The 23,413-nt window shown below is 43.2% G+C and overlaps 1 protein-coding gene and 1 long non-coding RNA gene across 5 annotated transcripts in view; one reads left to right on the forward strand and one right to left on the reverse strand.

The window, feature by feature from the left end:
• Gm11715 (predicted gene 11715) lies at positions 1-9,718 on the forward strand. Its single transcript, NR_169178.1, has 3 exons — positions 1-117; positions 7,614-7,754; positions 9,307-9,718. It is a non-coding gene; the product is annotated as a predicted gene 11715 (long non-coding RNA).
• Positions 9,244-23,413, reverse strand: part of Nol11 (nucleolar protein 11) — a 22,731-nt gene continuing 8,561 nt past the window's right edge. For 2 of the 4 annotated variants that reach the window (NM_001363078.1, NM_133702.3), the window contains 11 exons: positions 22,635-22,711; positions 21,562-21,685; positions 21,169-21,254; positions 19,376-19,450; positions 18,159-18,340; positions 16,197-16,322; positions 15,803-16,054; positions 14,208-14,286; positions 13,685-13,777; positions 10,875-10,982; positions 9,244-10,234 (listed from right to left, as the gene is read on the reverse strand). In NM_001363078.1, coding sequence (NP_001350007.1) covers positions 10,118-10,234; positions 10,875-10,982; positions 13,685-13,777; positions 14,208-14,286; positions 15,803-16,054; positions 16,197-16,322; positions 18,159-18,340; positions 19,376-19,450; positions 21,169-21,254; positions 21,562-21,685; positions 22,635-22,711 — 1,319 coding nt within the window. In that variant the 3' untranslated portion in view covers positions 9,244-10,117. The remainder of the gene's footprint in view (positions 10,235-10,874; positions 10,983-13,684; positions 13,778-14,207; positions 14,287-15,802; positions 16,055-16,196; positions 16,323-18,158; positions 18,341-19,375; positions 19,451-21,168; positions 21,255-21,561; positions 21,686-22,634; positions 22,712-23,413) is intronic. The other 2 variants (NR_156439.1, NM_001161329.2) reach the window with 2 other exon arrangements.

Consider the following 23,413-nt stretch of genomic DNA (forward strand, 5'->3'; position numbering starts at 1 on the left):
GGAAGACACCAGGGATGCCTGGCCCAGGATTGATGCCAGGTTGGATTCTTTTTCTGACTCTCGTGGCCTCAGCATACATTCCTTTCCCAAACTGGAAACTCCACAGCAGAAGCATCTGTGAGTCACTGGGGAGGCTGCAGGGGGAGCGGGAAGGTCGAGCATTTCTGGATTTCTGGGCATTGAGGTAATTTGGATGCTGAGCAGACACAATCAGCTCCCAGTCCCCTGTTGGACTATCTTGGGGCATCTTGGAAGTGCATTAATGGTTTGGCCACATAATCAGCAAATATAGAAGCACAGTTTATTCCCAAAGCCAGACTGAGATGAGCTCTGATGAGTTCCTGTTCTTTAACCTCTTGGGCAGGTCGAAAGAGCTTGGGGGAAAGATGGGAAAGGCACAGTGAAGGCAGGACACATACAAAATGTTAGTGTGAACAGCCCTGTCTTAGCTCATCCATCTTGGGACTTCAGGCCAGTCACTGGGCCTCTCTAGATCTTGATTACCTCAGCTACAAGGTGGAAATAATGGTAACACCTGCCATTTCTCTGAGCAAAGGAGAGCTAGTACTAGTATCTGGAAGATAGCTTAATGGTCTAAACTGCACCCAGAGCCTTGAAACTGGGAGGCAAGCGCCGCCCCCCCCCCACTATTGAGTCACACCCCAGTCTGGTGTTAGCAGGTGTTCTACTGCCATTGTTGATTTGTGTCAGATGAGGTCTAAACAGGAGGATAGCTGAGGCAAAGCATGAGGTGGCCAGCCTCTTGGGATGGGATTACAGATACACTTCACTATTTTTAACGTAAAATAACTGCATCTGTGTGTGTGCCTGTATGTGATTTAAGCACATGTGTCTGTGTGGGTTCATATGTGTTTCTTTTTTTTTTTTAAAGATTTATTTATTGATTATATGTAAGTACACTGTAGCTGTCTTCAGACACTCCAGAAGAGGGCGTCAGATCTCGTTACGGATGGTTGTGAGCCACCATGTGGTTGCTGGGATTTGAACTCCGGACCTTTGGAAGAACAGTCGGGTGCTCTTACCCACTCAACCATCTCACCAGCCCTCATATGTGTTTCTAAGTGCATATGTGTGCAGAGAATCATCTCATTTGTTATTTCTTTCTTTTACTTTTATTTTTTATTTATTTTTTATTTGCTATTTCTAAGGGTGCTCTGCCTTTATTTTTGAGACAGTGTTTCTTCCTGGCCTGCACCTCAGATTAGGACAACAGACTGCCTGGCCGATGAGCTTCAGGGATCCACTTGTCTCTGCCTCCCAGCATGGGGAATATTGTATGTACCACCACTGGCTTCTCCGGATTGAGTTCCGGGGACTGATGTTGATTTTGTGGTATGTTACCAAAGCTGTATCAGCAGCTCTTCCACCTTCCGTCTTCTTTCTTTTTTTTTTTTTTTAATATCTTTTTTTTGTTGTTGTTGTTGTTTTTTTTTTTTTTTTTTTTTTTTTTTTTTTTTTTTGGTTTTTCGAGATGGGGTTTCTCTGTATAACCCTGGCTGTCCTGGAACTCACTTTGTAGACCAGGCTGGCCTCGAACTCAGAAATCCGCCTGCCTCTGCCTCCGGAGTGCTGGGATTAAAGGTGTGTGCCACCACACCTGGCCCGTCTTCTGTCTTAACAGGATCACTCCAGCCAGAGCACTGAGAATAGACTGCTGTGAGCAGCTCTGGAGGCTTTGTGGCAAACCAGTTGTAAGAGAATTGTGCCTTGGGCCATAATTCTTGTGTTTCTGGGGCAGAGCTGTGGCCAGGACTCTGTTCTTTCAGAGGAGCAGAGTCTGGTTCCTAGCACCTATGTTAAGTGGTTCTCACCTGGCTTTAGTTCCAGCTCCAGGGGATTTGCTGCCATCTACTGGCTTATGTGAGTACCTGCACGCACACATACAAAATCTTAAAAAATAAAATAAAAAAGGATGGGGATGATGGCTTGGGAGATGGCACAGTTGTTAAAAGCTAGGCTCACAACAACAACCACAAAGCCCCCAGACCCCTGTAGGTCAGAAGACAATGTTTGATCCTATAGTACTGAAGTTATGGACAGCTATAGCCACTATGTGGGAGCTGGGAACCAAACCCAGGTCCTCTGCAAAAGCAAAAAGTGCTCTTAAACACTGAGCATCTCTCCAGGCCCAACTGCACTCTTAAACTTACAGTGGCTGTAACTGGCTTTGAAGGATTGGGCGATACCCTGTCTTGGAGTGAGGAGGGACTCACAAGGCTCCAACCCTCTCAGAGGATCTGCATTCAGTTAATTCAGTTACTGTGGGAAGGAGAGGCACTTTCCTTCAGTGGTGTAGCCATGGGTCAGATGCCCATAGCTCAACCCCAGAGGAACTCACAGGGTCTCTCTCTCTCTCTCTCTCTCTCTCTCTCTCTCTCTCTCTCTCTCTCTCTCTCACACACACACACACACACACACACTCACACAGACAGACAGACAGACAGACAAACAGACTAGCAAGCAGAGGGACTAGAGAGCAGAGGGACTAGTTAAGGACCTTAGAAGTGGATCAGCAGGAATGAGGGGAAGGAAGGAGAATAAGTAACTATGATGTATGGACAAACAGGGAAGTGCCATAGTGAAGCCCATTATTATGTGTGATTGACAGATGCTAATAAACACCCATACACAAAAGAAACCCCACAGAGGGTAGCCTGGCAACTGCCAGAGACTGCTATGAGGAGGAATTCAATTGCTTAGTGGGTAGTTTTGGTTTCACAAGATGAAAATCTGGACATTGGTTGTACAGCAAAAATAAACAAATTAATGGGTACTGAATTGTGTGCTTAAAATAGTTAAAACAGTAAATTTTATATCTATTTTGCCTAATTTTTTTTAGAAAAGAAAGTGGTTCAAAAGTTACTTGTGGGCCTGGAGAGATGGCTCAGCAGTTAAGAGCACCTGGGGCTCTTGCAGAGGTTTCAGGTTTGGGTCCCAGCACCCATGTGTTAACTCGGATTCTATGTAATGTCAGTTCATGGGCTCCAACACCCTTCTGGCTGCTGTGGACACCAGACACGCATACTGGTTTTTTCTTTTCTTTTCTTTTCTTTTCTTTTCTTTTCTTTTCTTTTCTTTTTCTTTTTTTCTTTTTTTTTTTTTTTTTGGTTTCTCAAGACAGGGTTTCTGCCGGGCAGTGGTGGCACACCTCTTTTATCCCAGAATTTGGGAGGCAGGCGGATTTCTGAGTTCGAGGCCAGCATGGTCTACAAAGTGAGTTCCAGGACAGCCAGGGCTACACAGAGAAACACTGTCTCAAACAAACAAACAAACAAACAAACAAACAAACCCAAAACAACAACAAACAAAAAAGAAAGTTATAAAGAAGATAACAATAAAGAAACCCTGTCTTTATTGTTACTTTTTTTTTTGCCGGGGGGTGGGGGGGTGGGGGGGTGGGGGGGTGAGAGGTGTGGGGGGGGAGTGGGTGGGGTCCTGGAACTCACTCTGTAGACCAGGCTGGCCTCCAAGTCAGAAATCCGCCTGCCTCTGCCTCCCAAGTGCTGGGATTAAAGGGGTGCACCACCACTGCTTTACAGTGCACAGACATACACAAAGGTAAAACTTGCATACACATAGAAATAAATAATAAGCATGGTGGCGCACGTCTTTAAACAAAACAAAACAAAAAAAACCCAAAAAAAACCAAAAGAAAGAATAAAAACTAAAAGGGAACTTTGAAACAATTTCTTTTTTTTTTTTTTTTTTTTCCTTTTCTTTTTGATTTTTTGAGACAGGGTTTCTCTGTGTAGCCCTGGCTGTCCTGGAACTCACTTTGTAAACCAGGCTGGCCTCGAACTTGGAAATCCGCCTCCCTCTGCCTCCTGAGTGCTGGGATTAAAGGCATGCACTACCACCACTCGGCTTGAAACAATTTCTTAAACAAACAAACAAACAAACAAAAAACCTTATTCTTAAAAATTATTTAGAAGGCTGGAAAGAAATGACTCAGAGGTTAAGAGCACTGACTGCTCTTCCAGAGATCCTGTGAGTTCAATCCCCAGCAACAACCACATGGTGGCTCACACTATCTATAATGGGATCCGATGCCCTCTTCTGGTGTGTCTGAAGACTGTGACAGTGTACTTACATAAATAAATAAATCCTTAAAAAAATTACTTGGAGTGGTGAAATACTAGGGGTGAAACAGACTGAGCCATCTCTCCAGGCCCACAAGTAACTTTTGAACCACTTTCTTTTCTAAAAAAAATTAGGCAAAATAGATATAAAATTTACTGTCTTAACTATTTTAAGCACACAATTCAGTACCCATTAATTTGTTTATTTTTGCTGTACAACCAATGTCCAGATTTGCACTAGGGGTGCAAAATAAAAAACTTCCAAGGAATCTTGGTATGGTTGAATGCATCTCTGCTCTCATACTTCAATTGCCTGGAATTCAAGGGTAGCCTGGGTTAGAGTAAGATTCTCAAAACAAAAACAGAAGCCTACACGCATTTAATCCCAGCACTTGGGAGGCAGAGGCAGGCAGATTTCCGAGTTAGAGACCAGCCTGGTCTACAGAGTGAGTTCCAGGACAGCCAGGGCTACACAGAGAAACCTTGTCTTGAAAAACAAAACAAAACCAGCTTACACGAGGAAAGGGTTTATTTGGAAAGTCAGGACAGGAACTAAACACAGCAACCTGGCTGCAGGAACTGAAGCAGAGACCTGGGAGGAAGGATGCTTATTGGCTTGTTTCCTCTGGCTTGATCCTCTAGCTCAGTGGGTCTCAACTTTCCTAATGCTGAGACCCTTTAATATAGTTCTTCACGTTGTGGCGAACCCAACCATAAAATTATTTTTTTGCTGCTTCATAATTGTAATTTTGCTACTGTTATGAATCAAGATGTAGGGGACTGGAGAGATAGCTCAGAGGTTAAGAGCACTGACTGTTCTTCCAGAGGTCCTGAGTTCAATTCCCAGTAACCACATGGTGGCTCACAACCATCTGATGCCCTCTTCTGGTGTGTCTGAAGACAATGACCGTGTACTGCATTTATAAAATAAATAAACCTTTAAAAAAAAAAAAGCAGGGCGTGGTGGCACATGCCTTCAATCCCAGCACTCAGGAGGCAGAGGCAGCGGATTAAAGGCGTGTGCCACCAACGCCTGGCCAGATTTATCTATTATTATATCTAAGTACACTGTAGCTGTCTTCATTAGCACCAGCAGAGGGCATCAGATCTCATTACGGATGGTTGTGAGCTACCATGTGGTTGTTGGGATTTGAACTCAGGACCTCTGGGAGAGCAGTCGGTGCCCTTAACCACTGAGCCATCTCTCCAGCCCACATTTGGATTTTCTAGTTCTCTGCTCTCTATGCCTAACTTAAAAATGTCTATGGCTGAGCAGTGGCGGCACATGCCTTTAACCCCAGCACTTAGAAGCAGAGGCAGCACAGATCAGGTGAATCTCTGAGGCCAGCCTGGTCTACAGGGCAAGTTCCAGGATGGTCAGGGCTATCCAGAGAAACCCTGTCTTCAAAAACAAACAGAAAGGTATGTCTATGTAGCTATAATTTCTTTCTTTTTTTTTTTTTTTCATTTTTTATTAGGTATTTCGCTCATTTACATTTGCAATGCTATACCAAAAGTCCCCCATAGCCACCCACCCCCTCTCCCCTACCCACCCACTCCCCTTTTATGGCCCTGGCGTTCCCCTGTACTGGGGCATATAAAGTTTGCGTGTCCAATGGGCCTCTCTTTCCAGTGATGGCTGACTAGGCCATCTTTTGATGCATATGCAGCTAGAGTCAAGAGCTCCGGGGTACTGGTTAGTTCATAATGTTGTTCCACCTATAGGGTTGCAGATCCCTTTAGCTTCTTTGGTACTTTCTCTAGCTCCTTCATTGGGGGAGCTATAATTTCTTTCTTTTTTTTTTTTTTTTTTTTTTAAAGATTTATTTATTGATTATATGTAAGTACACTGTAGCTGTCTTCAGACACTCCAGAAGAGGGAGTCAGATCTTGTTACGGATGGTTGTGAGCCACCATGTGGTTGCTGGGATTTGAACTCCTGACCTTCGGAAGAGCAGTCGGGTACTCTTACCCACTGAGCCATCTCACCAGCCCCGAGCTATAATTTCTTAATCTTTGAAAAATATAAATGGATTTGGCTTACTTTGAGCTAAATGTTAATGTCTGCAGTATAAAGGTGAGATTCATAATACTTCAAAGATAGAAAAACCCAATCTGGGTGGCCTGTGTGAGGTCATCTTAATCAAGTTGACTGATGCTGGAAGACCTTACTTGTGGGTGGGATCATGCCCTGAGCAGCAGCACTCATCTGTTTCCTGACTGTGGATGCCATGTGACCATCCCCATCACTTTCCTGCTGACCTCTCCACTGTAACACCAGGCCTTGCGTTGTGAGCTAAAATGACACCCTTCGTAAACAGGTTTGTCTTACTTCTCTGAGGTCTCAATGTAGCCTTGAACTCCTAAGCCTCCTCTCTCCCCTCCCAAGTGCTGGGGCTACAAAAGAGCACCATCATGCCAGGAGTATTTCGAATACTCCTAGAAGAGTAAACCTTACCCACTTTGGGCCTGGCACCAATTCTTCTTTTGTTGTTGTTGTTGTTTTGGGGGGGGGGGGCAGGGTTTCTCTGTGTAGTCCTGGCTGTCCTGGAACTCACTCTGTAGACCAGGCTGGCCTCGAACGCAGAAATCTGCCTGCCTCTGCTTCCCAAGTACTGGAATTAAAGGCGTGTGCCACCACTGCCTGGCTCTTCTGTATTTCTAACAGTATTTTTAGAATTATCACTCTAAATCCACTGACTGATGCCTTGTGACTGTCAGCATAGACTTGAGATGGACAGAGGAAAAGCAGAGCAACATGTTTCTATTTATTTGATTTTTGTGGTGTTGGGGTGTATGTACACTTGGGGTCTCATGCAAAGTGTACCACTGAGCCACGTCCCCAGCCCTAAGACTTCTTAAGGCTGACAGGCAAGCCAGGCATGGTGGTGGACATCTGTAATCCCAGCACCTTGGACATTATTGCAGGAGGATTTCAAGTTTGAGGTCAGTCTAGGCTATCTGGAGACACCGATTAATTAGCAAGTGAAACCCTGGCAGTCTCACATCAGAGCCCAGTATCCTTTGGAAAGCTTGCTGATTCAGTCAGGCTGCACTCTAGAGTTCTCCTTCAGCTGTGCCCAAGTACCAATGTCACTAAGAACACTGGCTTCAGAGATAGCCATGGGAATTCTGACTTTGCAGGTGCTCTCTTCTGAACAGGCAGGGTCTCTCTCTTTCACCTGATGTGGGTGGGCTCAGTTAGTACTCAGCGGAATAAGGCAGCTCCGACCCTACATGGATCAGAGTTCCAGTTTCTCCTTTTACTTTGAGAACAAGTAAACCAGGTTGGCCCAGGATGACCTAGCCCTCCTGCCTCTAACTTTGAAATGGTGGGATTAGTGTGTGCCACCATGCCTGGCTTCTGTGACTCTTGACAAGTTAATATTCATGACAGAAGCCATGCTCAAGTACAACTAAACCACAAGTTATAAAAAAACAAATATGAATCTATAAACCATTTACAGGGAATTGCATTTGCTTATCTTATTTTCTGGCTTATATGATTTACAGACTCGGCTGGAGGTAGCTTGGTGGTGAAGAGCAAGAAGTGCTCTCAGAGGCCCCAGGGTTGGCTCCCAGCAATCCTGTCAGGTGCTTCACAACCAATTACACATGGAGTAAGGACAACTTGTGCATGGCATAGAATCAGAGGTGAGCACATGGCAAAGCTATTTTTAATTATTTATTGATTGATTCTATGTATGTGAGTACACTGTAGCTGTACAGATGGTTGTGAGCCTTCATGTGGTTGTAGGGGATTGAATTTTAGGACCTCCGCTCACTCTGGTCAACTCAGCTCGCTCAGTCCCTGCTTGCTCCAGCCCAAAGCTTCATTTATTATTATACATAAGTTCACTGTAGCTGACTTCAGACACACCAGAAGAGGGCGTCAGATCTCACTACAGGTGGTTGTGAGCCACCATGTGGTTGCTGGGATTCGAACTCAGGACCTTCAGAAGAGCAGCCAGTGCTCTTACCCATTGAGCTATCTCACCAGCCCCCCCCCCCCCCGCCTTTTTTTTTTTTTTTGCTTTTTGAGATGGGATGTCTTCATGTAGCCCTGGCTGTCCTGGAACTCACTCTGTAGACCAGGCTGGCCTTGAACTCAGAAATCCACCTGCCTCTGCCTCCCAAGTGCTGGGATTAAAGGTGTGTTACCACTGCTTGGCAGCCAGTCTAGTGTTATTTTGAGTTCCTGGACAGCCAGGGTTACAGTGAACAAACAAACCCAAAACGTTTGTCTATTGTCAATCAGCCTATAAAGATTTTCTGATTTTCAGCCGAGCAGTGGTGGCACACCCCTTTAATCCCAGCACTTGGGAGGCAGAGGCAGGCAGATTTCTGAGTGCGAGGCTAGCCTGGTCTACAAAGTGAGTTCCAGGACAGCCAAGGCTATACAGAAAAACCCTGTCTGGAAAAACCAAAAAAAATTTTGATTTTCTTTTTTCTTCTTTTTGTTTTTTTGAGACAGGGTTTTACTTTGTAGACCAGGCTGGCCTTGAATTTAGAAATCCACCTGACTCTGCCTCCCAAGTCCTGAGATTAAAGGCTTGTGCCACCAAGCCTGGCCTAAGTGCTGGGATTAAAGATATGTACCACCACCGCTTGGCTTTTCTTCTTTTAAAAAATGATTTATTTATTTATTTATGTATATGGGTATTTTGCCTCCATGTACATTTGCACACCAGAAGAAGGCATCAGAATCCATTACAGATGGTTGTGATCCACCAAATGGATGCTGGGAATTGAACTCAGGACCTCTGGAAGTGCTCTTAAACACTGAGACATCTCTCCAGTCCCTAGAAAGATTTTCTAATACTTTTGTTTACTTTTTTGGGGGGAGGGTTTGAGACAGGGCCTCACTATGTAGCTCTTGCTGCCCTGGAACTCACTAAGCAGATGAGGTTGATCTTGAACACAGAGAGATTAGTCTGCTATTATTCCTGAGTGCTGGGATTGAAGGTGTGGGTAGTGTTTGTGGATGGCAGAGAACAACTCTTGGGAAACTGGCCCTCTCCTTCCCACTTCACATGGACTCCAGGGATCAACTCTCTAAGACAACAGGCTTATAGAGCTTGCACATATTTATCCACTGAACTCGCTCACTGGCCTCAATACTTTTTTTTTAAAAAGAGAGACATTTTCATTATTTGGTAATAAGATTTTATAATTTAAACCAATCTTTACCATATCCTTGTCACAGTTCATCTGAGACACCACGCTGGAACAGGGAATTTCTCAACTCCCGAGAAAGGAGAAGAGATGGTAGAAGATGAAAGATGAAGAAATGGCAGTAGGCACAATGCAGTATGCTGGCTTGGTGCCCTGAGTGCTCCATGATACAGATGACTGGGAACAGCTTCAGACTGATATACATTCTCCTTAGATCCACTCATCAGAGATGTTTTGCAGCTTCTTCATTTTTTCAAAAAAAGATTTATTTCATATATGTGAGTACACTGTCACTATCTCCAGACACACCAGAAGAGGGCATCAGATAACATTACAGATGGTTGTAAGCCACCATGTGGTTGGCAGGAATTGAACTCAGGAACTCTGAAAGAGCAGTCAGTGCTCTTAATTGCTGAGCCATCTCTCCAGCCCCTGGTTTTGCTTCTTTGATTGAAAGAAAAACTATTCAAAATGCATTGTAAAAAATTAGACACAAATACGTTTACTTAAAATCAGCTCAATTTCATGTTTAAAAAAACTTTCACAACATCCCTCCAGTGATGTCTGCAACCTAGAAGTGATTCTGTGGAACCCGCAGCACACTAAGGAGTGATGGTCTGTGATGGTCCAGGGACTCATATTTCTCTCTGGACACTGAGTGAGATGGGTACTAACAAATCTTTCTTCCCTGGACGAACAGGAAGATTCATATTAAAAAAAATATATATCCATCAAGTTAGGTGTGGTGGCCACACCTTTACTCCCAGCACTTTGGGAGGTGGATCTCTGAGTTCGCGGCCAGCCTGGTCCATATATCCAGTTCAGAACAGCCAGCAAGACTGTCAGAAGAGTTCCAGCACTTCGATGGAGTACAGTCCTCTACTGCTCTTCTCCCGATTTAATCTCTGCAGCTCCCGGAAGCTGACTGCGATCTTGTTGAGCTCGGAATAGATGGAGATCTGAAGACGACAAGGACCCAGAGTAACTGTGCTGGAACTCCACATACATCACACCTTCCAATCACTACTAGTGGTTTTTCCAAAAACATTTTTGTTTTCTGGCACTGGAATCAATCATGTATTGTTGCCTCTACCATGAGCTGACTCCCACCTCTTCATAGGCAAATTTTTCTTTTCAAGAATTGTTTGTTTGTTTTATTTATATGAGTACACTGTCACACACCAGAAGAGGGCATCAGATCCCATGTGGTGGTGCTCTTAATCGCTGAATCATCTATCTCTCCAGCCCCTTTATAGGCAAATTTTAAGGAAAAGTATTATGGATTTTACTCATGCCCAGTTAGGGTACAAGATCTCATTATAGGTGTTTATGAGTCACTGTGTGGTTGCTGGGAATTGAACTCAGGACCTCTGGAAGTGCAGCTGGTACTCAGTGCCCATCCACGGTTCCCAGTTATTATTTTTTTATTCTTTTGAGACAAAGTACTGCTAGAAACAGGCCACTATTCCTTGGACCTGCAGGATGGGAACTCTCTCAAGCTATGCTCCAACCTACAGACTCATGCTCTGGCATATACCCACCCACACGCACACAGACCTCACTCAAAACAAAACCTGACAATATTAAAGAACCACAAACCTGAGATTTCACAAAATTGTAAAGAATAAGTAAAAGTCTTTTTGCTTCTGGTATCATTAATAGGACAGTAAAATTAGCATCTAGAAGTAGGCATATCCAATCCATAATCTGGAAATAAATACAGAAAGATTAATTAATTAATTAAAAATGTTTTGGGGTTTTGTTTTTTGTTTGTTTGCTTGTTTTTTTGGTTTTTCAAGACAGGGTTTCTCTGTATAGCCCTGGCTATCCTGGAACTCACTTTGTAGACCAGGCTGGCCTCGAACTCAGAAATCTGCCTGCCTCTGCCTCTCAAATGCTGGGATTAAAGGCGTGTGCCACGCCCGGCAAAAGATTAATTTATTAATTCAAAAAATCGTTTTGTTTTGTTTGAGACAGGGTTTCACTGTGCAGATAGACTGACTAGAGATCTGCTTGCCTCTAGCTCTGAAAAGAGCTGTGAATAAAGGTGTGTGCCACCCTTCAGCTTAGAGATGGAATAATTTCTAAGAAGCATAAATGTTTTCTTCTTGCTTTTATACTTTGTAAGGATAACATTAGTGAGTGATAAGAACATAGATCCGATCTAATCCAGCACTTAGCACTAGCTGGCTTTCCTTACAGAAAGCTTGTTTTCTCAGGTATGGTGGTTCCCATCTGTGACTGAGCACTGCAAGATGACTGGTGTGACCTCCAGGCTGGCTGGGCCATAGGTTTTACATCTCACCAAAGGAAGAGAAGACAAAATACTATTTTTTAAAAATAATTATCTTGCCGGGCAGTGGTGGTGCATGCCTTTAATCCCAGCACTTGGAAGGCAGAGGCAGGCGGATTTCTGACTTGGAAGCCAGCCTGGTCTACAGAGTGAGTTCCAGGACAGCCAGGGCTACACAGAGAAACCCTGTCTCGAAAAAACAAAAAAACCAAAAATCATCTTTAATGACAAGAAAAACCCCATTTACCTTCTACCCTGACAGACATATCATGAGTGCTGTGTATCACAGACAGAGTATCATAGATACTACCGGCTAAAGTGAAGATAATGCAAATAAAATATATATTTACACAGTATGCTATACAGTTCTACACTGCCAAATGTCCTAGGAAATACAGAAATATGAAAAGATATTGCTTGATGAGACTCCCAGCACCAAAGCCAATCCTAGCACTTAAAGAGTTCAGCCAGTGTGAGCCCTAGACTGAGAGTCTGCCTCAAAAGAACAAAACAAGAAAATATATAAATATACAATATGTATGAGTCCAGTGTGTCTTATAAGTAAAAATTAAAATTTGCCTAGAAAAAAATTATACTTAAAAAATGAGGAGACCACAGGCGGCCCCACCCTCCCTGAGGGACTGGACTACTAGCAATTCCCCATTGGTGAGGGTGTCTGTCCAGTAGTCTAGCCACTGGAAGAGAGATCCTGATCTAGTAGATGACTTCTACCCACGCTCACAAAGGAGCCCTAATCAGATTCAGTGGGTCTCACACGGACATGAAAGTGAAGGGCATGTCTCAGAAAGAAAGGGTTTCAGCAGAAGCAAGGGGGAGAGAGAAACAGGAAGAAAAGGACTAAAACCACTGAATATGTAACACATGGAACTGTCAAAGAATGAATTGAAATTTACTCAATATACAGGGACTGTTTATAACCCCCACAAACAAGAAATACAACAGAAAGATAGGTAAAGAACCTGACTAAATACCTCACAAAAAGGAATAAAGCAAGAAAAATTACTGCACCTTCTGACAAAGAAATACAAAGAAAACAAGACAACACCACTCCCTACCTGATGAGTAAGAGCAAGAAGCTTGACAATAATAGCAGATATGGGCAGAATGTGAAAACTACAGCCCCAAACTTCAGGGCTAGCCACCATCACTACTGTTTGGGAAGGTATTCTGGCATTCTGAAAACTGAAAATACATGCCTGTCTCACTCAGTGTTTTTCTTGTGGGAACGTGCCCACAAGTACACCTATGTGAAGACTAATGTATCAGGCCAGACCATGTCTGCAATATGGTTCTGTAATACGAGACAGTATTTTTAGACACAAAAGAAATGTTTGGGCAGGGCGTGGTGGCACACGCCTTTAATCCCAGCACTTGGGAGGCAGAGGCAGGCGGATTTGTGAGTTCGAGGCCAGCCTGGTCTACAGAGTGAGTTCCAGGACAGCCAAGGCTACACAGAGAAACCCTGTCTCAAAAAAACCAAAAAAAAAAAAAAAAAAAAAAAAAAAAGAAATGTTTGATTTTTGTTTGTTTTTTTCAAGACAGTGTTTCTCTATGTAGTCCTGGCTGTCTTGGAACTCACTGTGTAGATCAGGGTAGCTTGAATTGCCTCTGCCTTCCAAGCGAGCACTATCAAACCCAGCTCCACAAAAGAACATTAATGGTGGTCATCCCAAGGAGGCAGAGGGGCAGAGGGGCAAAGCTTGCTTTTTCTTTTTCTTTTTCCTTTTTGGAGGCAAGGAGAACTCATTATGTAGATCAGACAAGTTTTGAACTCACAGAGATCCACCCGCTCCTGACTTTTCAGAATTAGGATCAATTCTGAAAATTGATCCACCATATCTGATCCCAAAGTTTACTTTTTGAAACTTTTTTGATATAGAAACTTCCAATTACAAAGATGACTTTGGGATCCTGTAATCTGGAATTATGACTCCAGATATCCATCCACTGATGAGAGAAGCCCTCTCCAACCCACCAGTGGGAATGAGGGAAAGATGGTGTCTACTCATCTTGGACGACAGGGAGAAATCAGTTACAGAACTCCAGGGCTGACACTGCATGCAAGGTTTCTGTACAAAGGCAAAAGATGTCTGACCTGGCTCACGGTTGGAGGGTTCACTCCAGGGAGAGTCATGGTAGCACTGCCAGTACACTTCAAATAGAGGAAATACAAATACTGGAGAAACAGCTGTGAGGGAAAGAGGGACACAATTATCCACTGTGGTAAAACAATATTCCCTATAAATAAACCCAGTAGATAGTAGACAATAAATTTACAAAGCTGTTCAACTAAATTATCCATCAAGCAAACCTGACAGAAGCTTCGTTTCACTCAAGTTGGGGCAGATCAAGTACACGCAGGTGACAAACCATTTCTCTCTTTCTCGGTGTCTTTCCAATGATAACTTGTCTACCCTGGTTTCCAAGCATGGCAGACAGAGCACATCAAGGTTGATCACCCCCAAACCACCCTCATATCCTCAGCACATTTAACACGTGCGGACCTGTCTAATGCCCAGGACAGCATCCTGCAGTGTCCAGGATGGCCTATCAGATGCTCAGATCTAAGCAGCACAACCCAGCCCAGATAAAATGCACTAGATGTGCAGGGCACTTACCGTGACATGCTTCGCAGGGATGTCCTTCAAGTGCGGCAGGAGGAAGGGCTCACTGTATGCGGAATGAAGGACTGCATTTCTACTCGGGAGTTAAGGAAACTCGTCAGTAGAGGGAAGGCTGCTCTGGTGGAGACAGTTCCTTCTCATGGTCTGGGAGAGGTCAATACTCTGCTGCTGTCAGAGCTCAGGGATGCTGCGCACTCGTAAACAATGCTTTCACAGAATCAATGAAGCTTGTACATTACTACAGCTTGTGTGCCCCCCACTTGTTGAGCCAAAATTTAATTATTTCTTGCATTTGAAATAATTAAATGACATCCTTGGCCTGAGATTCTTTGCCATAGTCCTTAACCACTGTGCAACTGCAACCAACCACCTTCCGTGGTTTCTCCTCTTGATTGATTTTACAGAGGCATACCCATTCCCCTAGTTTCTTGTTGTCATCAGCCTTTATCAGGTTGATTTGGTGCTCAGCACAAAGTGCCTCCACCAGGTTGACATACAGTTGGATGCAAGCACAGAGAGATGGGCTTGGTGCTTGTCTAAGGCTTTGGCAGCTTTGTGTATGCCATGTGCTAGGCCATCGTGGATGAGGGCGTTCTTCAGCACCTCTTGTAATGTTGACGTCCAGCACCTATGCCTTCCTCGGCCATGGCGGTGGATTACAGGGGACGCCAAATCTTGAACGCACCAGAGCTTCTGCTTCCGCACAAGCTGGCAGTTGCGGGGAAAGTTGTGTGGCTCCTTTGTTCTTTTCTTTCCCTCTCTTTTATGGATACTCTAGACTAGGCTGGCCCTGAATATTCATTCGGCAATTCTTTTTTTTTTTTTTGATCTTTTCGAGACAGGGTTTCTCTGTGTAGCCCTGGTTGTCCTGGAACTCACTTTGTAGACCAGGCTAGCCTGGAACTCAGAAATTCACCTGCCCCTGCCTCCCAAGCCAAGGCTGTTCTTGGCTACATGAGCCATAGGACACATGTCAGAACAAAATTAAGCCAGAAGAATCAACAAAAGACTCCCCAAAGAAAACAGATAAAAATGGCAAGGGGGGCTGGAGAGATAGCTCAGTGGTTAAGAGCACAGACTGTTCTTCCAGAGGTCCTGAGTTCAATTCCCAGCAACCACATGGTGGCTCACAACCATCTGTAATGGGGTCTGGTGCCCTCTTCTGATGTGTCTGAAGAAAGTAATGGTGGTGTACTCATATGCATAAAATAAATAAATCTTAAAAAAAATGGCAAAGGAAAGCAGCTCTGAGGTAGTATGTTTGCCAGGTATGCATATGATCATGGGTGTAATTCACCTACACACACACACACACACACACACACACACACACACACACACACACATACACACACACACACACACACACACATACACACACAAGAGAGAGAGAGAGAGAGAAAGAGAGAGAGAGAGAGAGCGAGCTCACACAAGTGAACAGATTTAATAATTGAAGGCAGCATTGACTATAATGCATTTCTTGTAAATACTGAAAAACACACAGGAAAAACAATTTAACCACGCCTTAGTTTCTGCTTAGCATATGTCCCTGATGGACACAGTGCAGTGGAAATGATTTGGAAGGATACAGCAGAGCTGCTCGCTTTGGTGCCACAGGACATGAGGTCACAGGGAAGGAGCCGGGCTCGTGTGCTGTGTCTGCAGGCTTATCATTTAACTGCTGACTATCTTCACTGCAGTTCCCATCTTCAGGTCCAAAGCCATTCTGAACAATTTCAATTTGCTCTTCCATTTCCTTTTTCTCATCTTGTGTGGAATCACTATAATCAAAAACTGACTCCATGTTGATATTACTGTCTCGAAGACAGTCATCACCAACGCTATGATGTTAATTGAAAGCAAGAGTTAATTCTTCTCACAATTCGAAACTTCTGTAAATTCATTTTCTAATCCAAGCATCCAACACCTCAGAAATCAGACTTAAATGATGTCAAGGGACTGAAAGCACAGGATCTAACTTACCTCAAGAAAAGTTTTAAGCAAGCACAGGTGGTGGACTCAGGAATGTCAGGGAACTGCTGTAGACACAGCTGTAACATCTGCACATCTGTGTGCTCTAGGGCAATCTCCATCAAGTCAGGGCATAAGCTGAGACCAGAAGTAATACAATTACTACAATTTTATATTTAAAAAATCATTAGTAAATTACAACAAAAAAAGTTTATTTTATGATTGTTTTGCCTGTATGTATGTCTGTGTACCACACATGTGCCTGGTGTCTCTGAAAGTCAGAGGAGAGCCTGGATCCCTTGGTACCAAGCAGGTCCCGAGAAAATAAATCCAGGTCCTTTGCAAGACAAGCAAGTTATTTCCAGCCCCAGTGTTTTTTGCTTTTGTTTTGTTTTTTAAAGAAGAATCACTATGTAGTCCAGGCTGACCTCAAACTCAATCTCTCTGCTCTGACCTACTAAGTGCTGGGCTTACAGGCACATATCTCAACATTGTCTTAATGTCTTTCTTTCAGGTTCAAAAAGCAGTTAAATGCTGAAAGCAAAGTTCGGGAGGCCATTCAGGTGGAAGAGATCTGAACAGTGGACCAAGGATGCTTAGGGGACTGGGCTATGGGCCACTTGTGTGGTATCGAATCAAGAATCTGGCTTTCCTCTGTCCATACCCTGAGAACATACATGAAGTTGAGCTGAGCAATAACAGATCAGTTTGTTTCATAGAGGAAATTTCAAGAGGTCATTTAGTTTGATACTGAGAGACCACCTGTAACTATTAAAGAGATCAACACCCTTAACTAGAAACCGTTTAAGCTAGAATGGACAACAGGAAAGCTGTCCCAAGAGCAGAACATCATCCCTTATCTAGTGAATATTCAGAGTCATTTAAAGAAGTCTACACTGAAGGAGTTCCCTGCTCCTCAAATCCAACTGCCCAGCAAAATGTTTCCCTAGGGCCTGCACAAATGAGCTGATATGGCAGTGGTCTGAGCCATTTCTTGAACTCAGCAGCATTATCATTGCAGTAATAGTCTGAGGGCAAAGATGTGGAAACTGAGGCAGGCAATGTATGGTGGGATTGAAGTCTCTATAAAGAGGACTCACAAACCCACTGTGCGAAGCTGTGAAGGTATGGAGAGGTCTATGTGGTGAAGCCCATGTCATCACAGCAACAGGAAAGGAACTGAGACTACTATCATGTCCAGGCAGCAATCTCTGGTGAGCTATGTGAGTGGTGTTAATTTGTACATGATCACTTATGAGTGGATGTTCATAGAAGTGTGTGCCCGAGTCTGTGGAGGCTCCAGAGTGATACTGAGTGGCTTCCTCTACTGCTCTTCACCTTATAAGAGGCAGGGTCTCAAAGAATCACCCTCATTGTTGAAAGTAAATTTACTCTTAAGTGGGTTATTAGTGTCCAATAAGCATGTGATTATATTAAGGTGGTGGTAGCGGGAAGATAATCTTGATTCCACTGGGAATCTTAGGTTTTCGTAAATTTATTGGGAAAATAGTTTTTCCTGTACTGCTGATGTTTCTTTTTGGTACACAGTATCTTTCTAAAAGAAAAAGCATGAAGGAGAATTGAGGTGTGTATACATTCCCCAGATGACCAGCATTGTATTCGTGAATACTATGTATCTGGAATGAGCAGCGTGCAGGCTGTTAATTTTTCAATCTGAAGTAAAATACTTTCAAGGAAAAAAAAAGAAAAAGAGGCAGGGTCTTCCACTGAACCTAGAGATTGAAATTTTGGCTAGTCCTATTTTTATCTCTCATACACTAAGATTGCAGGTGGGCTGCCATACCCCACCATAATTTTATGGGAGCGCAGGGAGGCCAAACTCCAGTCCTCATACTTCACTTGCTGAGGTACCTCCCAAGAACCAAATAAAATAAAACAAAAACCTACAAGTACAAACAACAAGATTAAAAAAAAAAAAAGGCTAAGTCTGAAGCAGGAGACACCCACACCCACCTGTAGGAAAGCACGTGTGTTTGGATGAGCTGTGTCAGACAGTTCCGGGGGTAAAACGATGGCTCGGCTTTACATCTTCCCACAAGCCCTGCTACTAAGTCTCCAATTATAGTATGAAAGGCAGGTGTTGACTTCGCCAAAAACTTACGGAGTTCTACTTCAATGTGCTTTTCTGAATCTTTCTGAAAGGGCAGAATTAAACAATTTAGCCTGAGACATTAAGAAATATCAGTCTGAACTTAAAAAAAAAAAAAAAAAAGAAAACATGAATATTCATGTAACCCACTCAAGCAAGTTGACAAATTGTACAACACACACACATACACACTACAGAGGAGGAGAAATCTAAGGGTTTATAAACCCAGTTACTCAGACTACATTACAAACACCATGTGGACTCTCACATACAGGAAGAGCACAACAGCACATCACTAATTTTATCAGATAATAGAGTCAAATAAGGCAAAGTTTGGTGACCACTCTGACAAAGTTAAAATGCAAATGTTCACCATAGCTAACAATAAACATTAGAACATGAAGGATGGCACTGGAGAGATAACTCAGCTGTTAAGAGCACTTGTTTGTGCATATGATCTGGGTTCAGTGCCTAAAATCTACACTGTAGCTTACTTAACTTCCCAGGCACTCTGGTGCTGTGCACTCATATACTTAATGAGCATACACATTGAGTTCTTTCAGTCCACCTCTGTATGGGTCCCAGGGATCAAACTTGGCCACCAGGGCTGCAGGACAAGTGCCTTTACCAACTGAACCATCTCACCAGCCCCATTTCTAGCTTTCTTTTTAAAAAATTCTCCTTTATTAAGTAGGCAGTGATAGCATATGCCTTTAATCCCAGCATTCAGAAGGCAGAGGCAGGCAGATCTCTTGAGTTCGAGGTCAGCCTGGTCTACATAGCAAGTTCCAGGACAGTCAAGGCTACCCAGAGAAATCCTGTCTTGGAAACAAAAAACCAAAAACCAAACCAAACCAAACAACAACAACAACAAATCCAAACAAGCCGGGCCGGGCAGTAGTGGCTCACTCACGCCTTTAATCCCTGCACTTGGAATGCAGAGGCAGGCAGATTTCTGAGTTCGAGACCAGTCTGGTCTACAGAGTGAGTTCCAGGACAGCCAGGGCCACACAAAGAAACCCTGTCTCAAAAAAAAAACAACCAACGAAACAAACAAACAAAACCAAACAAACAGAATTACCTTTATTATTGATAAAAGTTGTTTGAATCCTGGAACTTCTGGCTGTAAATTTGTTTCAACTTTTTTTCTCCTAAGCTGTAAGTAAATAAATTTGTTAGGTTTTCTAAAAATGCAAAAGACCTATCAAAACATCAAGACTATGAAACAGATTAGAATACTAGGTATGATCATATACTTAGAAAATACATATTCAGGATTTATTATTTAAAAATTATATTTGTTTTCCCTTGGGACTCAGAGTCTCTCTCTCTATAGTTCTGGGTGTCCTGAAACGCACTATGAAGTGCGTGGCTTGACTCAAACTTAAGATATCTACCTGCCTCTACCTTCCAAGGGCTGGGATGTGTCACCATGTCCAGCTATTTTTATTTTTTGTGCAAGAGTATTTTGCCTTCATGTGTGCATGTGTAGCATGTGTGCATGTGTAGCATGTTTAGCATGTTCAGTGCAGGCCACAATGGAGGCCAGAAGAGGGGGTTGGATCCCTGAACTCTGGGCTGCTATGTGGATGCTAGGAGCAACACCTGGTCTTTTATAAGAGCAGCCAGTACTCTTAACCACTCAGTCACCCCTCTAGCCCCAATATTTTCTCTTTTGTTTCTTTTTTAAAAAGATTTATTTATTATACATAGAGTTCTGCCTGAAGGCCAGAAGAGGGCACCAGATCTCATTATAGATGGTTGTGTGCCACCTTGTCGTTGCTGGAAACTGAACTTGGGCTTCTGAAGAGCAGACCTCCTCTTAAGATTTTCTTCCCGCACAGGCCAATGTGCGTCTCCCTGGGGTGTGTGTGTGAACGCAGGTACCGGAGAAGGCTACAAGAGGACACTGGAGTTATAGGCAGCTGTGAGCTGTCTCAATCAGTACTGAACCTATATTTAGGCCCTCTGCAAGAGCAGCAAGAACTCTTAACTGCTGAGCCAGCTCTCCAGCTTCAATACAATATTTTTTAAAAACAAGATTTATTTATAAATAAAGTGCTTTTATTAAAAATCTAAAATTAAGCTCATTGTTTTTTGTTTGTAACTTAGGCTGGACTGGACCTCACTAGGCCCAGACTGCCCTCAAACCCGCAACCCTCCTCACTCAGCCTAAGTGCTGGACTTAGAGGCTTGAATCACATCCAGCTTTGGTTTTAGTGGTTTTGTTTTGTTTTTTTTTATCTGGACACCTCTACACTCAGGAAGATATTACTGCTAATTGCACACTGGCATATTTTCTACTTGGGACTTAGTTGATATCACACACATCCTTTAATACTAACATATACTGGGGCTGGAGAGAGCCCCACTGAGAACATCTGTTGTACTTGCAGAGAACCTCAGTTTGGTTTCCAGTACCGACGTGGCAGTTCACAACTACCTACAACTCTAGTTCAGGGCATCTGACTCTCCTCCCCTTGCCTGGTGGAGCACGTATATACTTGGGCACATGAACATAAAATAAATAACTATTTAAAAAAAATTAACATCTAGAGTTGCCAAGTATCAGTTTGGGTAAAAGCTGTACAGTTACAATGCTGAAGCCGTTATTAAAAATCAAGATGTAGCTGACAGCTTTAATCCCAGCACTCTCGGGAGGCAGAGGCAGGCGGATTTCTGAGTTCGAGGCCAGCCTGGTTTACAGAGTGAGTTCCAGGACAGCCAGGGCTACACAGAGAAACCCTGTCTCGAAAAAACAAAAACAAACAAACAAAAGAAACACACAGGAACATTTACAATAATACAGCTTTTCCTTGTTTTTTTTTTTTTTTACATTCGCACTAACATTTCTCATCCCACTACTGAACTTACAGTTCTTGACTGCTCTGCACCGGAGGACCCAAGTTCATATCCTGAACATGTTTCCCAGTTTACAAAGTGGGGCACAGAATGAGTGCCTAAGGAAATACAAAACATAAAATTACTGGATTATTTTGATCTAATATCATCAAAGCAATGAACAGCAAAGGAAAACCATTTATGCACAATTTAAGAGAGGTCTAAGCCAAGAGGTGGAGGTGCACGCCTTTAGTTCCAACGCCTGGGAGGCAGAGGCAGGCAGATCTGAGTTAGAAGCCAGCTTGGTCTGCAGAGTGAAGTTCCAGGAGAGTAAGGACTATACAGAGAAACTATGTCTAGAAAAACCCAAAGAAAAAAGGAACCAGGAGCCAATAAAATGATCTAAGAAAGTAGAGAGGGTTCTACCTGACTCTTGTGTGTGCTTGAGTTTTCCAAGAGCGCCTGCTAGAGACGATTCTTCACACTTGTATGGAATCACAGTTAGACTTTTTCCATGTAGCATGAATAGTACTTCCCCATGATACCAGAGCTGAAAGAAAATAAGCATCCATTTTTCTAAAGTCTGACTGTTGCACATACACTCACAAGCCCCTGCCCTTACTTTCCATTACTGTCCACTCACTGCTGCCAGTCTCATCTTCCCATGACCCTGCTCCACACTCATATCTCAGACAAATTTAAGTCTAGATCCAGCAATGAAAGAAAATCCTAGCCAAGCATGGTAGCGCACGCCTTTAATCCCAGCACTTGGGAGGCAGAGGCAGGCTGATTTCTGAGTTCGAGGCCAGCCTGGTCTACAAAGTGAGTTCCAGGGCTACACAGAGAAACCCTGTCTCAATTACCCCCCCCCCCCAAAAGAAAAAGAAATAAAGAAAATCCTAAACTGGGCGTGGAGGCACACGCCTTTAATTCCAGCACTCAGGAGGCAGAGGCAGCCGGATTTCTGAGTTTGAGGCCAGCCTGGTCTACAGAGTGAGTTCCAGGACAGCCAGAGGTATACAGAGAAACCCTGTCTCAAAAAAACCAAAAAAAAAGAAAATCCTGATTTCTAAAATTTTCATATACTTTTCCTACAAATGTGATTCTTCTTTATGACCCAAGTTCCATTATGTATATATTCTACATTGTCTTCATCCATTCAGTCATTGATGGACACATAGGTTCATTCTTTTTTAAAACAAAAACCCAATCAAATGTAAGCTCTTAGGTAACAAAATCAACTGTAATTCTAGTTTTCCTCAGAGGAAAGAAACTTAATAGAACTAACTAACTAAAACAAATAACTAAGAGAACGATGGCACATGTCTATAATAATTCCGGTACTGGGGAGGTGGAGGCAGGAGAATTGCAAATTTGAGGCTATGCTAGGCTACACAGCAACATCTTACCTCAAGCAAAGACCCAAACTCAAACCCCAACAAAACAGAGAAACCAAACCCAAACCCAACAAACAAACAAGAAAAAAAAGTCAGACTTACCTGCCCACTGGTTCCTTGTGGCAGCTCTTTTGACGTCTGTAATGTTTGAAACTTTATGTTCCATATGGAGAGGCACTCTATAATATAATTTACAGAAGTTCAGAAACAGACCTAAACAGAAACACAAGCTATTCTGGCATGAAGGAAGGAGGCAGAGGGAAACACACAAGTTTGCTTGATGTATACAAAAGAGTGGCTGCCCCAAGAATTCAAACAGATGAGGCACAAGGCAGGTAGAGAGTGGAAAAGCCCCACAAAGTTCAAGATAGCAGATCTGAGTCTGTAATTAAAACAACATTCAAGAAGGAAGTCTAGGACCAGATGACCTCACCATTGAATCCCAGCAATCATAAAATCAGCACCAAATTATTTTAGAATATAGAAGAAGTCCTAACCCTCTTGTGGGCCCATGTTACCCTGAGGCCAAAGCCAGCACACACAGGCATATACATGTATGTACACACACAAACACACAGAAGCATGTACTAACAGTACAAAATAAATAACACTTAGCAAAGTTGCAGGGTAAGAATAACACAGAAAATCAACTGTGTTTCTATAGCTTAGAAAGAGAAGCTCTGAGAAGGAAACATATAAGTGTTTAAAGGAGACAAACAACTGACGGTACAGTAAAAACTAGGAGGTACTGCTTGCTAGTAGACACTAAGGAAGACCTACACAGATGGAGTTCGTGTACTGGGAGATGGCACTGGGCATGGTGGTACACACTGCGGTCCTAGTGCCTGGGAAGCTGGGGTAGGATGATCCTGAGATCAAGG

This window comes from Mus musculus, chromosome 11, assembly GCF_000001635.26.
Source record: "Mus musculus strain C57BL/6J chromosome 11, GRCm38.p6 C57BL/6J".
Classification (NCBI taxonomy): Eukaryota; Metazoa; Chordata; class Mammalia; order Rodentia; family Muridae; genus Mus; species Mus musculus.